We start from the raw sequence: 23,738 nt of genomic DNA on the forward strand, positions 1-23,738 counted from the left end.
TGGAAGTGAAAGAAATTATTCTGTGGGCTGCAAGTGGAGAGCTTCGTGCAGGACCAAGGCAAGACAAGGACAAAATTCTTTTTCAGAGATATTCTATTCTATTTTGGAGATTGGTTAGTTTAAGATAGTGTGGTTTTATGGCTGTGTTAAACCTGTACAAGACAATGATAGTGACTTTTTTTTTGCATTGGAAGCTTTCTTAGTTCTTAGGCAGATTTCAGCCGTAATCTTTATTGCAAGTTTTATTTAAAGTTTTTGCAGGCTGTTCACAAAAGAGAATCCAAATGTGGTATCTACAGACTGGTAAGTGGAGTACTTCATTAGGGTGAGACAGGTACACAGACTGAAACAAAGGAGTTTTTCATCTTTCAGCTTAACTTAACTTGAATACACTATCTCTGAGAAGACAAAAGAATTAAGAGAATGATTTACATCAAGGAATTGCTTGGTGCATGCTCAGTTGCTGAAGATAAAAATCAGAGCAATTTGTCTGCCATCTATTGTCATCAACAATGCAATTGGCAGCTCTGATTTAGACTATCAGGCAGCTGACAATTTCAATCTCCTTAGCTCTGTCTCAGTCATCTGACTAACCCTGTACAATCAATCCTAGCATCTGACAGAGGCTTGGGGCTTTGGTGAAACCAAGAATATCAGCCCTGTTGGTTTGAGAAAGCAATATGAAATGATTCTGTCTTTTACTGCCGTGGCAGTTCAGTTGTTGTTTGTTTTTTCTACTTCTCACCTGGCATACATTTAAGATCCAAACAAGAACATATTAGCTACAAAGCACAGTAGTGACTAAGATTGTCGTTTTCTGTTCCTCAATGGGAATGAAATTCAATGAGAATGAGGTACCTCACCTGCATCAATGCTTCTAGCAATCCTGCTAAATAAATATGTAGTAAATATCTGTGTACTTTAATGACAGAAAAATCTGTCTGTCTGGTTTTATATTGATTTTTAATTGACCCTTAATAATCAGGATAGAAAGTGGTATGTTTGCAGGAAAAGCTAGGACACTTCCTGGAAAAGGCTTAAGATTTGTGACTCTAACTGCCTCTTCTGCATAATATAGCATTGCTACCTTAAAGGAATTACTTGTTTTGAGTTGCTTAAAATAGAGAAAACCAAAAAGGCATAAGAACTAGAGATGGAACGACCAATTAAAAGTGTGATTTTCAAAATTTGTCACAATATGGATTGTTTTCAGAATGTTTTTTCCCTGAAACCACTTTTTCTTGCATAGTGTCTTGGGGTAACTTTGTAAGGATTCGTCAGAAAACTGGTATCAGGGCAATATTGATAATGCATTTTGTCTGTCTTACAGTTCAGAAAGCCACCAAAGAGCAGTATTTTATGAGGTACTACTATGTAGATCTTGGATTTGCAACCATTTAAGTCAGAGGTTTGTGTGTAACAGGGAGGCAAGTTTTGTAGGGAGGCCTACTGTATTTTATTGGGCCAGCTGATTTAGTTGAAAATCTTTTGGACTCCCAAATCCAATATATCCTAGGGGGTGTGTATATAGGAAGAGTGGTGGTCTATAGGCAGACAGACCAGCTCCTCCTTGGCTGGGATTGCCCTGTCATATTCACTCTGGAGGAGATAGGACAGAAAGTAAAATAAACCAGCCAAGACATGGGTGTGGGGAAAGCCTAGAGTAGTGGAGCAGAACCATTCAGTCTCACCAACAGCTAATGCCTACCGAAGTGCTATCCAAGTAATCAGAAATCTGTGTCTGCTACCACACTGACTGCTTTGTGCAGTAAAATCACTGGCTAAACCTCTCTTGACCATCCACCCTTGTCCCTGTTTGATTGAGGGAAGCGATGGATACAGATTTTTTGGCAACTCATGGTATGCATCATTTATGATCATGTTTGCATCATAACTGTTGTTAACAGGTCCCTGTGGCAAAGGTGAGAAGATGCTAAAGACATGGTATTCCTTCCTGCTGTGTTGGCTGTCCTTGCGGCTTGAGGCTAATCCTGGTCTTAAAGTGAGAATTACTCAGAAGGGGCTGGACTACGGTATGTCTAACATTGCCAGAAGTTAATTTATGGTAAATACTTCTATGCACAGAATATAGTTCCTTAGTAAAGGTGCAGTGTAGAAACAAGCTCCTTAAATACTGAAATAGAATAAACTCCTTTTGTCACCTCACACCGGGAACATCCTTCGTTTCTTCTCTCACTTATTTCCTTCCTTTTTGTGCACCCCAGGTGTGAATTTATCCTTGCATTGCTGATTGCATTCTGCTACAGTCCAACAGTGTTTCTACTACATTCCTCGTATTGATTTACTTTCTTAGAACCAGAATGAGATTGTCATATAATTGCTCCTTTTTTAAAAGTTTCAAAAACCTGATGGAACATACATTTAATTGAAGATAATAAGACATAATTGGGGAAAAAAGCTTACAACTTTGGAACAGCCATGTAGCTGCACACCTTCACTCTCATTCCTCCGTTTGACATGGGATAGCATCTGCATGTGCCATTCTTTCAAAAAAAACCTAGTAACTGTCTGCCATAATTCTGCCCCTTAACAGAATATCAACAATTTCCACAATGTATTTTCCTTACTCTTTCTATTCATACTAACTTTCACTGTCTCTTACCTAAGACTTACTCCATGGGTGTGGAGGGCACACAATATAATTTCAATTGTTTACAGAATTAATATTAATAATAAAGGTTAACAAGGCACAAATTCAACAAAGGCTGGGTCATGCTAAGGATTAATCGTCATTTATGTACTGAACATGCTGACAGGTAAACAATGGACTTGCGAGATGAAAAGTAGAAGCTCAGAGTTTATGCCTTCGAGATGAAAGCAAGGATCAGGTCCACTTATTTCTCTGTATGACCATTGTTTTAAAGGCTTTTGAGGAGTTGAGAAGTGCAGGGCAAACATCAGTCACCCAAACCAGAACTGATCTCCATATCTTTTTACGACACACAGGAGAAATCGCTCCCTAGGGATCTCTCACGCCTTTAGAAATGAGAATTCAACCTGGTATTTCTTAGTGTGAGCCCAGCGGTTTTTGTGACATTCAGCATGGCCTTCAAGTGCTGAACAAACAGACTAAGTTTATACACCTCTGCATAAGAATAGACATTAACCCAAAGGTATTTCTTGTATTTGAAGAGCATGGTGCCTGTCATGTCTTTCCCCTTAATATGAGATTTGAAGGCTGAGGCAATAGATCCTGCCTGAATGCTGCCTGCCTGCTGCAAGCACTTCAGGGAAATTACACCTGGGATCACTGGCTGCCTTCACTGACAGTTGTAAGACAGCTTTAAGTTATTTCAGTCAGAGCCTGTATTTTACTTTGGAAGCAGGAATTCCCAGGGAATCGTAACTTACCTCTCCTTCATAAAAGATGCATTTTATAGAAAGGTATTCTAGTGTTGAATTATCATTGATTTCAATTCTTCACTTTTCTAATACACTGAAGTCTGGGGGAGAAAAAAATAGATATTTTGTATTCAGCAACTGTGAGGCCAAAAGCTAAAAAAACTCATGGTAAAAATATCTGAAAGCAGGACATCATTCAGTATTAAAGTTGTAGCAATGTATTCATCAAAGATGAGCAAAAAGAAGGAAGACACAAGGAATTTGGGATTTAAAGATGTTCTGTTTGTTGATGATAGGGCCTGTGTGTATTATCAATGCACAAGTACCATTGAAGCATTCAAGAACTAGGGATTCCTTATAGCAAGGAGAGAAGGTAAGGAAATAAGTCAGAGATCTGCAGCAGCCTGTAGGTGCAGTGGCAAAATGTACGTACTCTGGAAGAAATGGGAAGAAACCATTTAAAAGGATTGTCTTTAAACCTCAAACAACTTCCTGTACACAAGCAACAATCCAGATAGTTCCGCATTTGACATACCAGCACTTCAGATGCATATATCACACTTTTTCCATAAGTAAACACTACATATAGAAGTCATCTTGCTACTTCTTATCTGGCTTTTTCATTCAACAGGTATGAGACAATCCGAGGTAATGGTGATGACCAAGCATTTCCCAAGGCTTTCCACATTGTCAGTGAAGTGAAGGAAGAATAACAGTTTCAGAAACCTGACAAGAGTTCTAGAATATAAAGCACAACTCAGGGACGAGATGATCTTGGTTAAACGATTCGTATGTGAGACTAATAGAAGTTATAAATGGGTGTATAAGTGGTTGGAAGGAGGTCTAGGTAAGGATTTAAGAATCAGAGGTTTTTATGAACTATGTTGAAAGTGTGTAAATTATTTGGCAGTATATCTGGACCTTTGGGTGCCTGAATCCAATCTGCAAGCCATGTGCTTTCCTCTGTCCCCTTGTAGGCAGGAGGATTGGGATGGAGCTCCTGAAGCAAGCAATATTGAAAGAGACCTTCCCAAGCTGGAGCGGGCAGGAGAGCTTCTCAGTTATTAAGGTCAACTATGTAATTTCAAGGTAAGTAAAGGAAATACATTTCAGAGTTTTAGGTTGAAGCATCTTATTGTAGTTACTGCATAGTAATAATTATGCAGCCTTTTTTTGTTGTTGTTGTTCAGTGTAAAGTTTTAATGGTTCATCTAACTCTGCTCCCACTGCCCAAACACTGATTTGTTTTAGATGTACTTCCTTCTACCACACTCAGAGATGAGCTTTAGAAAGCTTCTGAAGGAGCACCTTGGCTTTTTTTAGTTGGTTTGTCTCAGAGTTGGGGGCAAGGCAGGCATCAGCATAGCTATGACACAGCAGGGGAAATGGGTAGGAAAGAGGGAAGAACCAGTGTTATTAACAGTCTGCTACTATGAAGGACCTGTAGCAGTGAAAGTAATTTGTTTGTGTTTGATGAGAAAAAGCAGACAAAGGGATAAGATGAAAATGTGTGCAGGGGGACGGTGTATCTGGGCTGATATGGCAGGAAGATGACTTTTACAGAATCTTTTTGAATGGATTTACAATGGTAAATCAGCATTTTGATTGCATAGGGCTCAATACCTCTTTCCTGCTGAGGAAAATCATTGTACCAGGAGCAGCCAGTAGAAAAACAGGTTTATAGAGTTCAATTTCTCCAAATAAGGAGACTAATATAAAAGGTTTTTCTACAGCCTTCAATCCCATTTTCCAGTTAAAGCTTTTCCAATAGGCAATAAACAGAAAAACAGAAACTTCTGGTCTTTTAATATTGCTATCAAGCCAAGCTCTGCTACTCAGTAGCATTTTACTTCCTTTTCCTTACAAATTACCCATAGCAAGAAATACCAATCTGGGAGATTTCATGTACTTTCTGCTGGGCCTGCATCCTTTATCTATAACTAATATTTTCCTAATAGCCTGCTTTCCAGCAGGCTTCATTGTGTTATACCATCCTGGCAACTTTAATCCCTGCACATCTGAGAGAGCTGTGTTTGGACAGTCTGGAGAAGAAGAGACTATGGGGGTGGAGGTGTGTGTGTCTTGCTGTATGTCTTCCACTCTCTGCTGGGTGGTGATTATAGAGAATATGGAGTCACATTCTTCCTGGAGGTACACAGTGAAAGGATCACAGGCAACAGGCATAAGTTACATCAAGAAAAGTTCCGATTAGAAGTTAGGAAAAAATGTGAGGGAGCACCAGAACAAGGGCCTGAAGAGGCTGGGGAGTCTCCGTCCTTAGATGTGTTCAAGACTCAAGCAGGCAGGGCCCCTGAGTTGGCCCAGCTTTGAGAAGGGGGTTGAACGAGAAAATCTCCTGAGGTCCCATTCCAACCTAAATTATTATATGATCTTCAAAACCCCGATTCATTTTCCCAACCATAGTTCTTGAAATTGGCCATCTTCCCAGTGGATAATCTGATTTTAGCTCACTGCAAACAAGGTTACTAAAGGCAGCTTTACTGCTGCCCAAAATGTTATTGGAAAATTATGGTCATTTTAACAAAAAGTAGCTGGTGCCTTCTGCCCTGGGGAAAGTAGATTAAAGGCAGTTGTTTCAGAGATCTCTAACAGATATCAGGAAACAATGGAATGTGTACTACATGATAAGATTACAGCTGATATCTTTACAATGTTCAGCTCAATTCAATACACCCATTTGCAAGACAATATCCTTGAGTATCAGAAACATTTGTTTTGGCAGAGAAATCTTCAAGTAAGCTTTATTTAGAAAAAGGGATCCTCTCCAGAGCCCTTTGCTAAGGCAAGGGAGGGGATACAGAATGGGAGAAGAGAAACTTTGATGTTCATCAGCAAATGCTAGCATTCAGACAACCTGGATTTGTTTATAGATGTAGCATCTGGGTTTAACACACAGACTTATTTGCCCCCAGCAAGCACATTTCACTTTAAGGAGTTTGTTTTTCTCCCAAGGGGAGGTTTCTCTTTTGGCCAAGCATCCTTTTTTCCCTGGGCAGGTATCAAGGATTCTTTTTCCAAGGATGCTACTAAGTGTAATGGTACAGGTGTCTTTCCTTCCTAAAATATACAAGGGTCAGTAATTTCTGAGAAATTCTTTTACCGAAGCATAGACTTTGCCTTTTATAGCAGAAGGGTTTTCAGTGATCCTTTTTACTCTTTTGACATGCAGTCTAATATCACCCTTTCTGTATTCTGTAGGCTCAGAATTAATGCTGTAGATTTCCCAGAAACTTCTGCTTCCTTTATTCCTGGCACTGGCATTAGTCTGTCAGTGGCACATGCTTCTGCTATGATCAGTGCAGACTGGAGAATGAACACATGGCTGCTGTAAGTATTGTACAGTGCAATGCAGGTCCAGGGGACAGTACTGGGAGAAGGATTGCAAACGAAATTCAGAAATCTAGTTGGTAATTATTATTTTTCAGGTCAGATATGCTTTATCATTTAACAACAATCTATTTGACTAAACTTCTTAAGATGGAAACATGCTTTTTTTTCCTTTTTTCTTCTTTTTAATTATTCTACCCCACAGGTTGTCTCTTTGGGAAGTATCAGGTCAGACACCTGTTAGCATGCTTAATTTGTCCAGACTGTATATTACGTGATATTACATGAATATTCAGGACCACAGAGTTTGCAGTGGCCACATTTGTTGCTTTCTTTGTACAGTATAACTGGAAGGTTGACTCTATAGCTAATTGTCTATTTGCTGGTACAGTGTATATTGTCTTCCAAAGCACTCCTATTAAAAGAAGGGCGCTGTCACAATGCCAAACATTCAGAACTTCGGAAACTCCAGAATTTGGGTCACCATGGAAAGCTGACAGCTTCATGAGTCTGTGCAGTATGAGATTGTCTTTAACGACATGATTGCATACTGATTTTTCCACTTTTTTAGCTCAGCATTTTTGCTATAGAATTTTAATATGATATTCTAGATTTTCTTGGGGGCAAGGGGAGGGCTAAAACTTCTGGGATATCAGAAAAGTTTGCAAGGTGCTAATGTCTACAATTTGGGTAAATGGAGTAACTGGTAACAGCAGTAGGCATTGCTCTATTTGTGCACCAGATCGTACAGCGAGATGGATCAGCAGGCTGCAAGTTTCACAGCATGTCATGAGCTCAAAGGAGCACGGACATGCAGTTCTGCATTCAGTCTCAGTACTGGTGGCTGGAAACTGCTGTCACTGTGCCCTCCACCTGTCTGTTGTTCCTTCTGTCATACCAGTATTGTGAGGAAAAGGATACTGTGTTCAGCAGAGCAAATCAGCTGTTCCCAAACACGAAGCCACCTGTCCCTCTTGCTGAAGGATAAGGACCTGGGCATAATCTGGAGCAACTCCAGATGTATAAAACTCCAAAGACTTCACAGACAGCAAGGGAGGCAGGGAGCTGGTATGCGGGATTTGGTGGAGCAGATCATGGTGGAGGTGGTCAAAGCCAGCTTTGGTGGACTTTAGGGGGTGAAGGGATTTTCTGGCCTTTTTGAGGGGCAGAAGGAACAATCTGTACTGCTCTGTTCAATATGACCTTTTGTGAATGGCTGTAGGTTTAGACAGATGCAGAATATGTCTTTTCATCTCCTCCGTTCCCTAGTCCTACATGTTGCTTTCAGCATAGCAGACTAAGAGGGGCTAGCTGAAAATAAGCTTTCCAAGGGAGACCATTGACAACCCACCCCTCCTGGGCTGTTTCCAGGGTCAGTAAGATGGGTCTTATCACAGCTTTTTAGTTGTGATAATGTTATCCTTGTGTTTCCAGCTCTCACTGTAGCCTTCCTCTCCACTGTGTCCCAGACCACTCTGCCAGTCACAAAATCTCCTGGCAGGCCCTTTGCTTCTGGAGGCCTGGAGCTGAGACCCTGCATCAGTGAATCAGGATTCCTCCTGAAGAAGAACATATATAAGGATGCAGGAACAGAGGACCTAAGTAGCTGGGCTTCTCCCTATCTCCCGGGCAGCCCAAAAAGGCAGGGGGAGGGCTGAGATCCTTTTGCGATGGTCCCTGTCACTGAAGTATGGGTAAACCTAGGTTGGAAGGATCTCTGGAAGTCATTTTGTCGGGCCTCCTGCTCAAAACAGAGCAGTCACTAGACTAGATCAGGTCAGCTGTCTAGTGGTGTTGGTTAGCCAAGGATGGGGATGCCACAACCTCTGCAAGTAACCTGTCCCAGTGTTACACAACCCTCCTTGGGAAAATGTTTTTCCTAATGGCTTGTGGGATGGGAGTTTGGTTAGGGACTGGAAGATGAGGGTCCGAAGAGTGGTGCTTCCTCCAAATAGCCATTTAATGCACATAAACGGACTGAAAGGTGGGGTTGAAAATGGTAGTTGTGGCAGGAGGGACTTTGTGACTGGCAATACTACTCACTGGTTTGGTCAGGGGTAGTCTATGTTTTGGGGCTGGGTTAAGATTTATCTTTCAGGATTACAACCTCTTTCCCCAGGATTTTTGCTTAGCCTGAAAGATAAAGAGGAAAGCTGAGAGACTCATGGTTTGAGCTTCATACTGGGCTGGGCTCTTTCTCCGTAGCATGGTACACGTACTACGCAGCCACTATAGTAATGCCTGGGAAAAGAAAACCTGAGTAATCAGGATGAAGGGGTGAAAAGTGATGCTTTTGGTGCCAGTTCTGTTATGGTAAATGAGGTTTTTATAAGGCTATTCTAACATCTATTCAGCTCTCTGTATACTGCTTGGTTGGTGTACGGCTTCTACAACTCCTAACTGTAGTCCTAATACCTAAATTGGCTGGAATTTAGATATAAGGATATTTTTGTTGGGGTCTTAGAAAGGATTTTTATAGAAAGGAGACTGAATGGGTTTGGGGCAGGACAAAGAATGGAGGAATGCATACATTTTAAAGGGTTATTGAAAATTGTTACAGGAAAGAGGAAAGTGGAACAATTGCGAAGTTGAGAGCCACTGGGTTATATATTTATTAGCTAACTGGCTTCTGCTGCTGCAGTCCCAGAGGCCTTTGGGGTGATCTGTCATGAAGGACTGGAATGTCTTGTGTTGCTGTGGAATTGTCACATTTTTGCAAACTTGTCAAATCCTGCACAACACTGGAAAAATCATGTCCTGGAAACTCATGCATTTAATCTGTTTTTGAATACCATGCATGTCCCTAATCTACTTTAATCCCTAGAAAACCCATTCTTCATTCTAGATAATAGAAGCAAAAAGTCCTTTCAAACTTGATTTACAGGTAGTTTCTTAAATTGTTCCCTCAAAGCAGATGTTTCCTTGACTGAGTTTGATTTTTTTTTCTCTGAGCAGCAAAAACCAAGGAGGAATTACTGTATCCATCTCAGGACTGTTTATTGCAGTTATCTTCAAAGTGTCAAGGGATAGCACAGGCCACTTGTCCATGTTGCTACACAATTGCCAGCTGAGCATTAATAGTGTAAAAGTCAACTTAAATGGAGGATCTAGGTATGTACAGTAGATTTTCTAATTACTCTCTGGGAAGCAGTAGGGTTTGTAGCATAAGGGCCGCTTTTCAAATTTTGAGTTTTAGGGATCCAGTTACAGGATACGACTAACTACTGAAGTCTATGAAAATAGATTGTTAAAGGTCTGTTTTCAAAATCAGGATCCTTTGCTGAGTGTGTGAAGCGGGGTTAATCCATGCTTCTTTGTGCATGTGCCAACAAATGAGCTGACTAAACATACTGCATATGAAAAAAATGCCATTTGGGCATATTGAAGAATACAGGATTGCAAATGGAGGTTTGTAGATATGAAGGTGGTCTAGACTGATTATGCCTTTTGACAAGCTGACCTACAATTTCAGAATAAAACTTTCAAAAGATAATATGAAACAATGCTTGTAGTTTTCCTCATTTTGATTTTCTAGAAAATTTTTTTGTCTTACTCAAAGACAAAATGTGGCTTAATTGAGTATTGTTTATCAACACATTAACATGCACACTCACTACTTTGCATATTACCTTCTAAATAGCTCTTATAAGCCTGAGACCCCCTCGCATTTGTCTGAGACTCACAAATTAATAAAAACAGTCAACTGCACAGTCTACCTATATCGCTGTAATTGCATCTCATTAATATAAATGACATTGACATCCCCATCTGCCAGATTTTATATTTCAAAGATTTCAATCCATGGTAAAAAGTCATTGTGTTCATTTCCTTTCCTCCAGCTGGATCCACAGCTTTCTGTCTGGTTATCTTGAGAAGCCCATTCACACCAAATTGGATAAAAATGTAAGTTTGCAAAGATGGTTTCAGCTAGTGAAGGGAGGAGTTGAAATACAGCCCTTACATTACTGACTTGTCTCTCTTTTCATATAGCTATGCCTATATATCAAATACAAAATCCAAATGATGGATGCAGAGCTAAGAAAGCATAAGGGTGAGTTGTTGATAACAGCTTTTTTTTAAGTAATTTTCATAGTGATCAAATTGTAGCCTTTTTTATTAGACACCAAACCATTCCTGTGTTCACAGTACAAAAAAAGTAAAGGAAATAAAATACAGCTATTGTTCTGTACCTTAACCTATTCCAGACTCCACCCTAGAAATCTCTTGCATACACCTTATATACAATATTCAGATTTCTTCTGTGTCCATAGCAGGTCACCTGTAATCTTTCAGTCTGTTGTAGCTGACCTGTGTTATTTCCTTAGATTTTTGAGATGAACATTTTCATGCTGATCCTTTATGCTCTTGGTACTGTGGACATAAGAAAACCTGAGTTAGCAGTAATCCACTGAAGAGCTAGCAAACATTCCTGTAAGATCTCGTAAACTTAGCACATCTTGTTCTGAACTTGAGTTCAGTGAGATAACAAGCTGCTGCAGGAAGACAGTGTCACAGTAAGCATTGCTTCTTCTCACACCAGTAACAATTCCTGTGTCACTTTTGTGGAGACATGAAGACAATAGATATCGTTGTCCAAAAAGCATATATATATGATTTGCACTTCTATAATAAATCCCACAGCTTTTCTTTTTTTTTTTCTTTTTTGTTGTTGTTGTTGTTTTTTCCCAAGACTACGAATACTTGTAGTTTTCACCAATTCAAATTCGTTTAATTTACCTAAGTTATATAATTCAGGTCAGAGAGTTTGTTCCCCTTCTTCACTTTGCATTGTCATGTTTCTATTATCTGCTCTGCTATTCAGAAGCAGGGTAAGTAGACTTTTATTTTTCTTAAAATGGCCTATACCTGCTATGTGCCAAGTAGTGGCAAATATTACTGAAAGTCATGGTCATCAAGAACATTTCCTTATGCAGCACATACCTAAACACTTCAGGCTCAAGGGCACTCCAAGCTGTGCTGTCATATTGAGGAGTTCATAATCGCTGTGTGAATTCACCATTTCTCTTTAAACCATCTGATTTTTATACAGTCATTATATGAACAGACATTACAGTCCAATCAAAAATAACAATCAGACTCAAGTTGCATGCAAGTGCCTTTCAGAAAAAGTCTTCATATTGTCTGCTAAAGTGCCCACTATTGTTGTGAACAAACATCCCTTGTCTCCAACACTGATATGCGTAAAAATGTGCTAATGTCATCTTCCAAAGTATTTAGTAGTATTTACCAGTATTTCACTAACCATATAGGAGAGTTTAGTTCTCTTGTGCAAATGCATAACAAAAAAGGGGACTCTGCCCTAGATACTCCTTCTTTCACTGCATGGGAGAGATTTCTGAGGAGTGTATTCAGTTGTGAATAACTGGAGAACAGTGCCTAAACCAGGAGGAATCGGTGACTTTTCCAGAGGGAATACTCCCACTTTTTCCCATATAACAATTTTTTTTATTTTCTTCTTCCTTCTCCCACCATTCTTCTTCTTCAGATTCATCACTTCTATAATGCCTTTGCCTTTAACTAAACAATAACTGTTTGTGATGTGTTTTTGTAATAACGGCTGTTTTGTTTTTGTCCATCGTTCTTCTAGTCTTAAGCCAGATTGATGCCTTTGCACAAATAGACTATTCCCTAGTTAGTTCTCCAGCAGTCTTCAAATCACACATTAACTTGGATTTGAAGGTAATTTGTCTTTAATATCAGTGTGCTTTCTAAGGCTTTTCTGATTCTCTTTTATGTTGATTCATTTTCTTTCACTACAGTCTTACTCAGCCTCTCCAATATTTAATTAGAAAAGCAATAACACATTTGGACATTTTGGTCAAGAGCTATTTTGGAAACCAGATATGATTATTTATTTAATAAATTAACTGCATTTGTTAATTAACCAAAGCTATTATTTAGAATTAAATTATTTCAGAGTTGAAACCCTTCAGAGGTGCTTTATAAACAGCATAGAAGTGTTCTTTAGATACACAGCTCTTCCACTGCTGCTTGGTCTTCCCCTGTTACTGGTGATACATAATCCATGATGGCCACCAATGTGATTGCAATCCAAAGCATTTGTTTTGAGATGACTCAGCATCTTGTATATGTACAGGTCACACACAAAAAAAAGACTTCTCACAGACAGTCCTTGAGCAGCACACAGCAGTTCCTTTCTTATTTATTTTTCACCTTTGTTGGCAAAAGATAGCTCAGCAACACCCAGCTTCTCCAGCAGCTTCAACAGTCCTTGTAATTCAGAGCATCCCCATGGCTCTCAGAACTGACTTCAGTTAAGAAAGATGTGCTAGAGCTGTGGCTGAAACTCTCCCTCTTGGTTATTTTGTTCAAGCAACTTTTACCACCCACAAAAAACACTCTGCAAGCAGGATATTCATAGCTTAAAAGTACTAAGCAATTATTTATTAGCTACTATAGGTAACCAGAACTTACAGGCTAAGGTTTAACATGCTGACACCCCGATAGGATAACGGCTGAGTCTTTGTAAGTCAGTTATTAATCAGTTCAGGAAATTACTCATCTTCAGTGGTCCTTGGAACAGGCTGATTATTGATGGTTATGAGTTGCCATCTTTCAACTGTCAACTTTTTTCATAGGGTTTTATACCTTTCCATGTCAGTATTTTTCCTGTTGAATCTTTTGGCTACTAACCATTACAGTGTCAGTAGTTATGCTACTTACTGTCTGTTCTTACTTTTCTTGTCTTACATGGCCTGAGCTCACATAACTTCTCACATTTTAAAAATTATTTTCTGAGTATAACTGAACCAAGGTCCCACACCTGTGCAGCACCCAAACAAGGTCTTGGAGGACTGGCAGCTGGACCAGGGCTAAGAGTTAGGTGGTATAAAAGGCTCCTTTGTGTCCCTGTCCTAAGCAACTTCCAGTGCTTTGGGGTGTGCCTGAAGATTTTCTTGAAATGTCACCCTTAGAATTAAATTAACAAATGTGTCTTTGCCACAAGAGAAAGAAAACTGTGATCAAGAGGATTTTTTTTTTTTTGTGTGTCTCATAGCTGCAGTTCCGAACACTCGAATGCTCAAATTCAAACTTTGGAAGGATGGAGGCCAGATTTTCCCTGTGATTCCTGTATTTTGCCAAAAGAGCCTGAATTTGCTGATTTTCAGGGCATATCACAAACTTATTTGCTTACTTCAGGTTTTCTGTAATGTCAAGTTTTTCTTCAGATTAGGAAGAATTCTTTCTGTTCAACCACTGCCAATGCACTGTGACAGATACAAATGTTTACAACTAGAAATACTTGATAATGACTCTTTGCAGGGCACAGTCTATCCAGTAGGAAATCACACAGACCCTCCCTTTGTGCCAGCTCTGTTTGCGCTCCCAAACCAGGGTGATTCCATGCTATACCTGGGAGTCTCCAGTTATTTTCTTAAGTCTGCTTCACTAGCTTACTACAGAGCAGGTGCCTTTAACATCACCATCTCCAAAGAGGTGAGTATAATTTGCATGTAATAGAATTACAAATATCAGCAGCACGGATAGTCAGGAAAGACAACTAGCACATTATGTTTGCCATTTCACACAGATTTGGGTCACAGTTCTGCCACTGGTGGGTGGGATTAATGACATTCATTCTGTATGTCATCATTTGAAATAGTCTCCTTCAGACCTAAGTCTGAACTTCTTGGCAGTTCTAGGCAAGGAATGATAGATATGAACATCACAGAGTTTGTGCGCAAGGAGTGGCAGAAAGAAACAAAAAAAGCTTTTCTCTGCATGGATTCCACATGGGAAAGGAACGGGCAAGACAGGAAAAAGTGTACTGAAGCCACAGTCTGGTGCATAGAGGCCCAAAACAAACGTATTGGCTGTGTTGAGAGCTAGAATAAACCCTCAGACTTAACAGAGCAGCAAAATGAGGCAAGGAGCAGGTACAAGGAAACTAAGCTTTCAGCTATGGGTGAAGAACACACAAGACTTCTCTCAGAAATGCTGTTTCCACACTGGCATTAGTAGTTAGAGTTTCCAAGAAGTTTTGCTAACTGAAACAGTGCTAAGAGGGTCTTTATAAAAATTGGTGACACAAATGGCACTGACGAACATCATCACAGTGGTCAGCAGCAAAAGGGCAAATGAGATTTTTGAGTCCTGCCTCTGACAGATTCATGTATGTCATCTAAGACAGTCCCAAAGGCAGGAAGTAAGCAGGATGCCATGTCTGTTCTTTCAAAGAATAATGCTTGTTCACTGGTACATGCTTCTGAAACATGTCCATGAGAAATCTGTCTCTCTTCTGTCCCACAGAGCACTGTGGGTTCCCTAGGAATCATTCTGGGGCAAGGAAATACTAAATCAAAACATGGATTATCTGAAACTAAAGTAAACAGGATATGTTCTTTTCCCAAGGAAAATCTCATTTTCAAGCTGATATAATGATCTAATTTATTTCATTTGTTTACAGCTTGCTACTACTTTTAACCTAAATACCGCCTTATTCAAAGATTTTGTTCCTGAGGTGGGTACTTTTACTTGTGCAGACCTTTTAAGAAAGAGCAGTAGCTAATGTTTCTTATGGATATTATCTGTGTACTAGCTCATTTGAAGAAGTTTGGGGGAGACAAGGAAACTGAGCTGGTTTATGATTAGTGTGAGATTCAAACATACATGTCTACCCCACCATAACTCTATGTTCTTCCTAACTATATCACACTACTCTTTCGTCGTTCTCTACCCCTCTTAAGTGCTGGATTTGTTCTCAGTCTCTAAACAGTTATAAAGACTAAATGGTAGACATCTGTGAGATCAGTCTCCTTTTATTTCTGTTCAAAGTCATGGCATCTCTGCTGTTGGTAGCCTGCCTTCTCTGCGCAAAGATACCTGATTTATGACTACTGGAGATTATATAGAGTGGGAAGTAATAGTCACGAGTAGCTAAGTTTATAAATGTGATGCAAGAAATTAAGATACTATGAGATGCTTTAAAAATCCCTAAAATGGCAACATTTACTATAAAATTATGAAATTTGGAATCTGTGGCATTGTAAACTGAAGTTTTATCCTCTAGGAGTTTCTCTATTTTTCAAAAGATTGGCTCTTTTGGAAGGCTGCCTCTTTTCCAAATTCTTTGTATCGTCAGCATCATTAATTTTTTTTTTTTACTGGAATCACTCATTTTCCTCATTTCTTTAACATGCAGTGCTAATCCTGTCCTCTTGAAATACATTTTTCAGAAACAGCCTTTAAAGTATTTCTCTATATATGTTCAATATCGGTAGCTCTAAAACTTCATCATTTGTTTTGTGGTCTCTGAAACTCAGAGTATATGCGATGCTAATTTTGTCATTTCAGTTGGTGTAATTAAAATGAAGTATTTTTAATATAGGTTAATTAACAAGAGGATTGGTATATAGGACCTGATTATGATGCAGCCACAGAAACTGTAGCTTAAGAAAAGCTTAACTCTGCATTCAATGTTTTTTTCCTCTTTGAAATTCCACAGATTGCTCTGAGTTACGTAACAGCGTGCCCAGTGCTGCTGAAGCTGATGGCTACATCACCACCTGCGGTCAGTCTAAATGCAGACGGATGCATCCTACAGATCACTAGCTGTGTAGAAGTGTTTGCTGTTCTGCCAAATTCAACCACCCAGTACATCTTTACAGGGAATCTAGTAAGTAACATGAGCTAGAAGATAAGATTCAGTGCTGGGGCTGAACAAATCACACAGTAACCTTCCAGATCCTTTGAAAATCATAGAGATCAGCATAAAATAGCATATACTGGTCTGCTACAAATATGCACACTGTTCTGTTGCATTTCACAGGGAGGAAACATGCACCACACATTGTAGAATTTAATAGGCAGGTGCAGAGCGCTACTTATGAGAGCCCTTTTTTCCATGTGGGAGGTTGAGTGATTATTCAAGAATAAATTGTAATATATAAAAATGTGATTATCTGATACCAGTCTTCCTAACTTGTTTGTTATAAAATAGTTCAGTGTGTCCCCAGACGCCTTCTCTTTAGGTTGAAAGTGAAGCAATTATGTCAGCTGTGCAAGGACTTAAATGATCCTAATGATAAGGGGCAATCAGGGCAGTATTATCACTTCGCTCACGCAATCTCAGTTGCTGGCAGAAAGCAGCAAATTCACAAATTATTTCACTATCTACATGTATTGACTGAATAAAAAGTTTAGACATTGTGTTACCAATCACAAAAGCAATTGCATTTGTGCCTGTATCTAAGACAGTATCTATCTGTGTATACAGTCACAGAAGACTGTTTTGTTTTTTTTCCCTGCAGACAGCCAGTACCAGAGCCAATCTGACAATAACCAAACAGAAGTTGATTATCTCATTACTTCTGAAGAGGTAACCAGGGAAAATTCGGAAAGCAATATTAATGATCTCAACATTAGGACACAACAGAACTTCATTGTGTCAGCCTGACAGTGCCTGTTTCACCATGAGAAAAAGAAAATTAGTTATCTTCTTTCTCACAGGGGCTCTAAGATACTTTTGACCAGTTGGTCTAAATCTTGCAGGTGAAATATAATAATATTGTGGAATAGCCATGTCTCTTGTGCAACGTGATACTACCCCTTTCTGTAGGTTAAATACCTTTCCAGATGACAATGTTCAAATTATTGATTATCTTAAAGGCATCTGTTTCAGCCTGTGCTGGTGTTGGAGAATGAAGTTCCGTAGTTTATTTGAAACCCTCTAAATGTTGCTGCCATGCCATGTCCAAGCATCATAAATAGAACTGCCAGAGTGCAAACACTGCACTAGACCACTGTAACTAGCTCTCTGTATGCCTTCACATGAGGGGAAGGGAAAAGCGAGACTACATGGCACATGCTACAACAGCAGACACCATGCCATCAAACAGATGAGACTAGAAAGGTGTCTGTGGTTTGAAGCAAAGCTCAGAGCGTTTTAGATTTTGCTTAGATCTTGCTGGTTTTATGGTTACCTACAGTTACAGGTGTTCTCAGCTGTCTTACAACATATTTTATTCACACTTGAAGTTGAGCTGGGTTTACAGCCCCTTTCTCCCTAAATGCACCAGGTGGGTAGAAGCACAGACTTTCAGGCAAGTAGCCCACATCGGTGTTTCTTCTTGTTAGCTCTATATCCCAAGTTGGGGCAGAATTCCAGAATATATGATGTTTTTTAACCTATTGCATTTTCATTAAAGAAAAATGTGAGCAGCCTTTTCTTAGTTTTGGTCACTGGACCTAACAGGAAAAGAGGACTTAGAGTGATCAGAGCCTGTCAGTGTAAGTTTAAGAAGTAATGGTGCCACTCGCTTAGAGCTTTTGACACAAGAATATTTACAGTGATCTGAGGATGCATTACAGGCATCAGTGGAAAAAGTTAGGAAATCATAATGGTTAGGAATGGATATGAATTTATTCAAATCATAATGAACAAAGTGTAGTTCAGCCATTGCAGGAAATGGCAATTCCAGAAAAAATTCATTTCCCAAGTCTTATAGTCACAGCCCAAGACTACACATGACTGTAGGAGGAGGTTAGTATCAGGAAGATCCCAGTGATTCTAGAACTCATTTGTAGTTGTGCTAGTTTTGATTAAAAGCTGTTGGGAATCAAAGAGTCTTTGGCAAAGTTAAATGTGTGAATCAGCATGAAATCAGTATGACATTCCACAAATGAATCTAAAAGCAGTGTGCACAATTTGTGCCTTCATCCTTTCTAGTGAATCCTCTTCTTTTACTTCTTTTCCTCAGGCTCCAGTTCTCCCTGCTGCACTCCACTCCTGGCTTCTCTGAGGTATGTTGATGGTTTCAGTGCCTAGGAAAAGTAGCTAAGCCCTTCAGAGATAAAATAAATTAATCTGAACTTGTTGCTGGACAATTCTTCGTCTGTCTTGGGGATATCATTTGCTGCTGTTCTTTCTGCTTTGAAATAGTGTATTGTCTGCTTTTCTTTTTCTTTCCAGTCAGAGGAAATACCTCTTGGAGTGTTGGGGTTTTTTTTCCTCATCAGAGGTTCTGAATGTTATGGAGTTATTACTGTGTAACATTAATTGAAACAAAGAGTAATGTCTGCCTGGGTCTGCATGAGCTAGCAAGCCATCATAGTTGATTCTGCTCACTTCTGTATCCAGCAGCACAAAGGCAGGCATGGGGCTAGCACCTCTTCTAGCTGTTTCTGATGGCCAGCCTGAATTCACAGCTGGTTTGAGTAGGCATAGCAGTTGGAGTGAATACAAAGTCAGGCTTAAGCTCAGTTTCAGGAATTATCTTGAATTACTTCAAACAAATATCATAGAAAGGGGGATCAAAAATAGGGAATAAAAGAAACACCATGCCACTGCTTAGATCATTCACTGTAGACTGAGAAATGGTCAGTGCGACTCTGTAGCAGCTCAGCCCAACTACATCTTTAAATGAAGGGAGGAGGACACTAATCACAGTGGCATAAGACAGAGCCCCAGGACAAGGCAGTTCTTGCCACCCAGAGAACAGTTCACTTCTGAGAACTGATTCCTAGCAGCTGAAATGGGGTTGAACAGATTTAATTCCTGAAGTTAGGGTTCAACCCAGGTGCTTAACATACAGAAAAAAAAAAAGACTTCAATTTAACTTACTGCGAGAAAAATTGACACCTCTTTGCCATGTATATTTTACTTTGTTCAGCTGCAACTTAAACCAAAAAAGATCTTTTTTACCTGAGATTTTATCTGCCAGGCTCTGTTCTGCTATTTTTGCATCAGTCCAGTTCTAACCCTCCATCTCTCCTGTCAAGCTGCAATGCCATAGGCATCAGGCAATAATCACCAAATGTGTTTTCCTCCTCACAGCAGATGTCACTGGTGAAGAACTTTCTGTCTTATGCTTTACGGACTGCAGTGATCCCAGTAATCAATGGTAAGGATTGTGGCCGGTTCCTGAGCACAGTTGATGTGAAGACAAGACTGAAACCATAAAAGGGAGAGCCCATCATTAAAGACTGCATTATGGGAGGTTTTCTGTCCATTTGGCTACACCTGGACAGGTCTACTCTGTGCTGGACTTCAGTCCTGGTCCCTCAGTCACCTGGATCAGGGGCTGGGACAGAGCAAGTCTTGGCTCCCTTTCAAACACTGGGCTTGGGTTTCCTTTTCACTGGATGCAGTGTGGCAGCAGAGCTGAGAGAGACATGGCTGAGTCTTGTCCTGACCACAGGGTCAAGCCATGACCAGAGAATGGCCCAGACTGGGGAAGCGCAGAAGCATGCTTGCATTCTGGGGCATCGGGGTAGCATCTCTAACTTTATCACCTCCCTCTGCCTTTGTGCTTCACCTGCTGCCACAGGCAGGACAAAGTAGAAAATCACCTCAGTGGGATGCAGAGAGTGAGGTATGATGAAGAAAGAGGTGAAGGTGGAAAGAAGCAGGTGGAAGAGTACAGAAGGTACCTATGAGGTAAACAGAGGTGAGGCAACTGCTGAGGAAAGAAGTGAGCTATTGATGAGGAGAAAGGAAAGAGAATCATAGAATCATAGAATGTTTTGGGTTGGAAGGGACCTTTAGAGATCTTCTAGCCCAACCCCCCTGCAGTGAGCAGGGACCAGCTTTAACTAGATCAGGTTGCTCAGAGCCCCGTCCAACCTGACCTTGAATGTTTCTAGGGATGGGGCCTCCACTACCTCTCTGGGCAACTTGTTCCAGTGCCTCACCACCCTCATTGTAAAAAATCTCTTCCTTATATCCAGTCTAAATCTATCCTCCTTTAGTTTAAAATCATTACTCCTTGTCCTGTCACAACAGGCCTTGCTAAGAAGATTGTCCCCATCTTTCCTATAGGCCCCCTTTAAGTACTGAAAGGCTGTAATAAGGTCTTCTTGCAGCCTCTCTTCTCCAGGCTGAACAACCCCAACTCTCTCAGCCTGGCCTCAGAGGAGAGGTGCTCCAGCCCTCGGATCATTTTGGTGGCCCTCCTCTGGACCCGCTCCAACAGGTCCATGTCCTTCATGTGCTGAGGGCCCCAGAGCTGGACGCAGTACTCCAGGTGAGGTCTCACCAGAGCAGAGGGGCAGAATCACCTCCCTCGACATGCTGGCCACGCTTCTTTTGATGCAGCCCAGGATGTGGTTGGCTTTTTGGGCTGCAAGTGCATATTGCCGGCTCATGTCCAGCTTTCCATCCACCAGTACCCCCAAGTCCTTCTCCGCAGGGCTGCTCTCAATCCCTTCATCCCCCAGCCTGTATTGATATCGGGGGTTGCCCCATCCTAGGTGCAGGACCTTGCAATTGGCCTTGTTGAACCTCACGAGGTTCACACAGGCCCACCTCTCCAGCTTGTCCAGGTCCGTTTGGATGACATCTCATCCTTCTGGCGTGTCAACTGCACCACTCAGCTTGGTGCTGTCTGCAAACTTGCTGAGGGTGCACTCAATCCCATTGTCTGTGTCATTGATGAAGATATTAAACAGTACGGATCCCTGAGAGACACCACTTGTCACCAGTCTCCATGTGAATGAATGGGAGAATGAAAGGGAGGGATGCAAAAGTCAGATGTTTGGAAAAGCAAATAGGAATAGAGCTAGGGCTTGACCCAGGGAAGTAGGGATAGATGAGAATAAAAGGGACCAGCAGGATTAGAGGATCAGGTAAAGAAGAAAATGAAAGGAAGATGGAGAATAAATCAGAGTGGGAAACAGCAAAAACTAGATCTTGTGGAGCAGATATCTGGAGAGGAGCAAAGGCAGTCAGATCCCAGTGTCAGACAGCTGAGAGACTCTAAAAGGTTTGTATGCAACTTTTTCACAGGATTTTTTGCTTTTTAGCAATTATGAATAATAGCTCTGTTGAGAGGCACAAGGACATCTGATTAAAGGGAAATTGCAAACCAAATTGAGTTCCTTGAGAAAGGTGCTTCTCAAGTGCATTTTATTATTACATTCAAATGTATTTATATTTGTCCTTTCCAAAGATAAACTAGGAAAAGGATTTCCTCTTCTTAACTTGGCCCACACTACCCTGACTGGACCTGTAATAAAAATGAATCAGGTGAGAAGCCCAATTTCTTGTTAAAGAATATTGTTTCTTTTTCAGGCCTGCACATTTGTGTGTGTTCCTGTGTTGGGTAGATCTAAACGTTGCTAATAGTAAGGCTTTAACTATACACTAGCTATCCCAACTCTGGATCAAAAATGAGCCCTCCACCCCACCACCCCTAGCAGTTGTAAATTATGAAGGGTCCACTAGCCCTCTGGGGTATGCCAGCACAGGGACACCACAAGGACAGCTCTGCTATCCCCAGCAGGGCTTAGGAGCATTGAGTGCATGAGTCTTCACTACTATGACCATTCTTTAGGAAGGCTTATAGGCAACCTGAGTGTCTCTGTGGTGTTACTCAGCCTTTTGGAGAGTTGTGTAAACTTACATCAGAGCCCATTCATACTTGTCGTGGTTTAGCCCCAGCCAGCAACTAAGCACCACACAGCCGCTCGTTCACTCCCCCTAGAGTAAGGGAGAGAATCAGAGGAGTAAGAGTGAGACACACTCCTGAGTTGAGATAAGAACAGTTTAATAATTGAAATAAAGTAAAATAGTAATGATAATAATAACAATATAATAATGATAATAATAATAATATACAAAGCAAGTGATGCACAATGCAATTGCTCACCACCCACTGACCCATACCCAGACAGTTTCCCAAGCAGCGATCGCTGCTCCCCAGCCCACCACCCCCCCAGTTTATATACTGAGCATGGCATCATATGGTATGGAATAGCCCTTTGGTCAGTTTGGATCAACTATTCTGGCTGTGCCCCCTCCCAGTTTCTTGTGCCCCTGGCAGAGCATGGGAAGCTGAAAAGTCCTTGACTAGCATAAGCAGTACTCAGCAACAACTAAACCATCAGTGTGTTATCAACATTCTTCTCATACTAAATCCAAAATACAGCACTATGTCTGCTACTAGGAAGAAAATTAACTCTATTCCAGCCGAAACCAGGACAGTACTCTAAATTTAACTTAAGTTCAGGAAGCATAAAGCCACTCTTGTCTCCTGCCCTGCTGAGGGGCTTACCATGGGATCTAGTCCCAGAGTACTGACCCTGAATATGTCCATCTGAAATTTAAGGTAATTTTATATGTTCTTCTTTCCTTAGGGTCATCTGGTGATTTCCACTGATGTTCACTACAAACATGAGGAAGGAGGAGATGAGGACCTTCACAGTCACTCCTAATGTCCCTTTACTTTTAAACAATAATGAGAGAAAAATGTAGTCTTCCATCTGTTGCCTTGTAGGGAGTAGATGCTATAACATTAGAAGCATGGCTTTTTGTCACTATTTTTAATATTTTAGTAAAACTTCTTAATCACTTTTCACAAACTGAATCTGTTGGGTTTTAGTACAGTGAGTGTAGCTGACATTGATGCTTTAGAAAACTTGTTGCAGCCTGATGAGAAGGAGTGACTGGTTCTTTTCACTAGAGTTATAGACACCGCATTTTATTAATTTTAGGAATCAGTTTTTGCATTATTCAATTTATCTCCATTAGTGTTAGCAAAACTTTGTGTATGGAGTGAGACCTTATTCTTCACAAGAATTTCACAGTTTGTCCCTTTGTAACTGGATACCAAGAGTGGGAACAGATTTATAAAATCCAATGAATTATCATAGACTTATAGAATCACATCATCTAGTCCAGACCCTGGCTCAAAACAGGACTAATTAGATCTGGTTGCTGAGGGCTGTGTCCAGTTGAGTCTTGAACCCCTTCAAGGATAGAGGTTCCACAGTCTCTCTGGGCAACCTGTTCCACTATTTAACTAACTTCAGAGTAATTTTTTTTTCCTAATATCTAATCAGTATTTCCCATGTTCCAACTTGTTCTGTTGCCTTTTGTCTTACCACCACACACTTCCAAGAAGAGTCTGGCTCCATTTTCTCTGTATTCTCCGATCAAAAAGACTCTCAGAATCTCCTTTTAGGTCATGTTCTCCAGCCCCCTTGGTGGCACCTGTTGGACTTGATCTAGGATATCCTTCTTGTACTGGGGAGCCCAAACTGGACAC

The 23,738-nt window shown here is 40.6% G+C and overlaps 1 protein-coding gene across 1 annotated transcript; it reads left to right on the top strand.

Moving 5' to 3' along the window:
* The first annotated feature begins 284 nt into the window (after positions 1-284).
* On the top strand, positions 285-22,905 carry LOC142592950 (BPI fold-containing family C protein-like). Its single transcript, XM_075705744.1, has 16 exons — positions 285-303; positions 1,908-2,033; positions 4,341-4,452; positions 6,583-6,711; positions 9,664-9,822; positions 10,551-10,614; positions 10,702-10,762; positions 12,320-12,411; positions 14,017-14,190; positions 15,161-15,214; positions 16,199-16,369; positions 17,004-17,071; positions 18,453-18,495; positions 19,529-19,595; positions 21,642-21,718; positions 22,828-22,905. The coding sequence occupies exons 1-16, from the start codon at positions 285-287 to the stop codon at positions 22,903-22,905; spliced, it is 1,494 nt and encodes a 497-aa protein (XP_075561859.1).
* The last annotated feature ends 833 nt before the right edge of the window (positions 22,906-23,738 follow it).

Source organism: Pelecanus crispus, chromosome 1 (genome assembly GCF_030463565.1).
Source record: "Pelecanus crispus isolate bPelCri1 chromosome 1, bPelCri1.pri, whole genome shotgun sequence".
In the NCBI taxonomy this organism is placed as follows: Eukaryota; Metazoa; Chordata; class Aves; order Pelecaniformes; family Pelecanidae; genus Pelecanus; species Pelecanus crispus.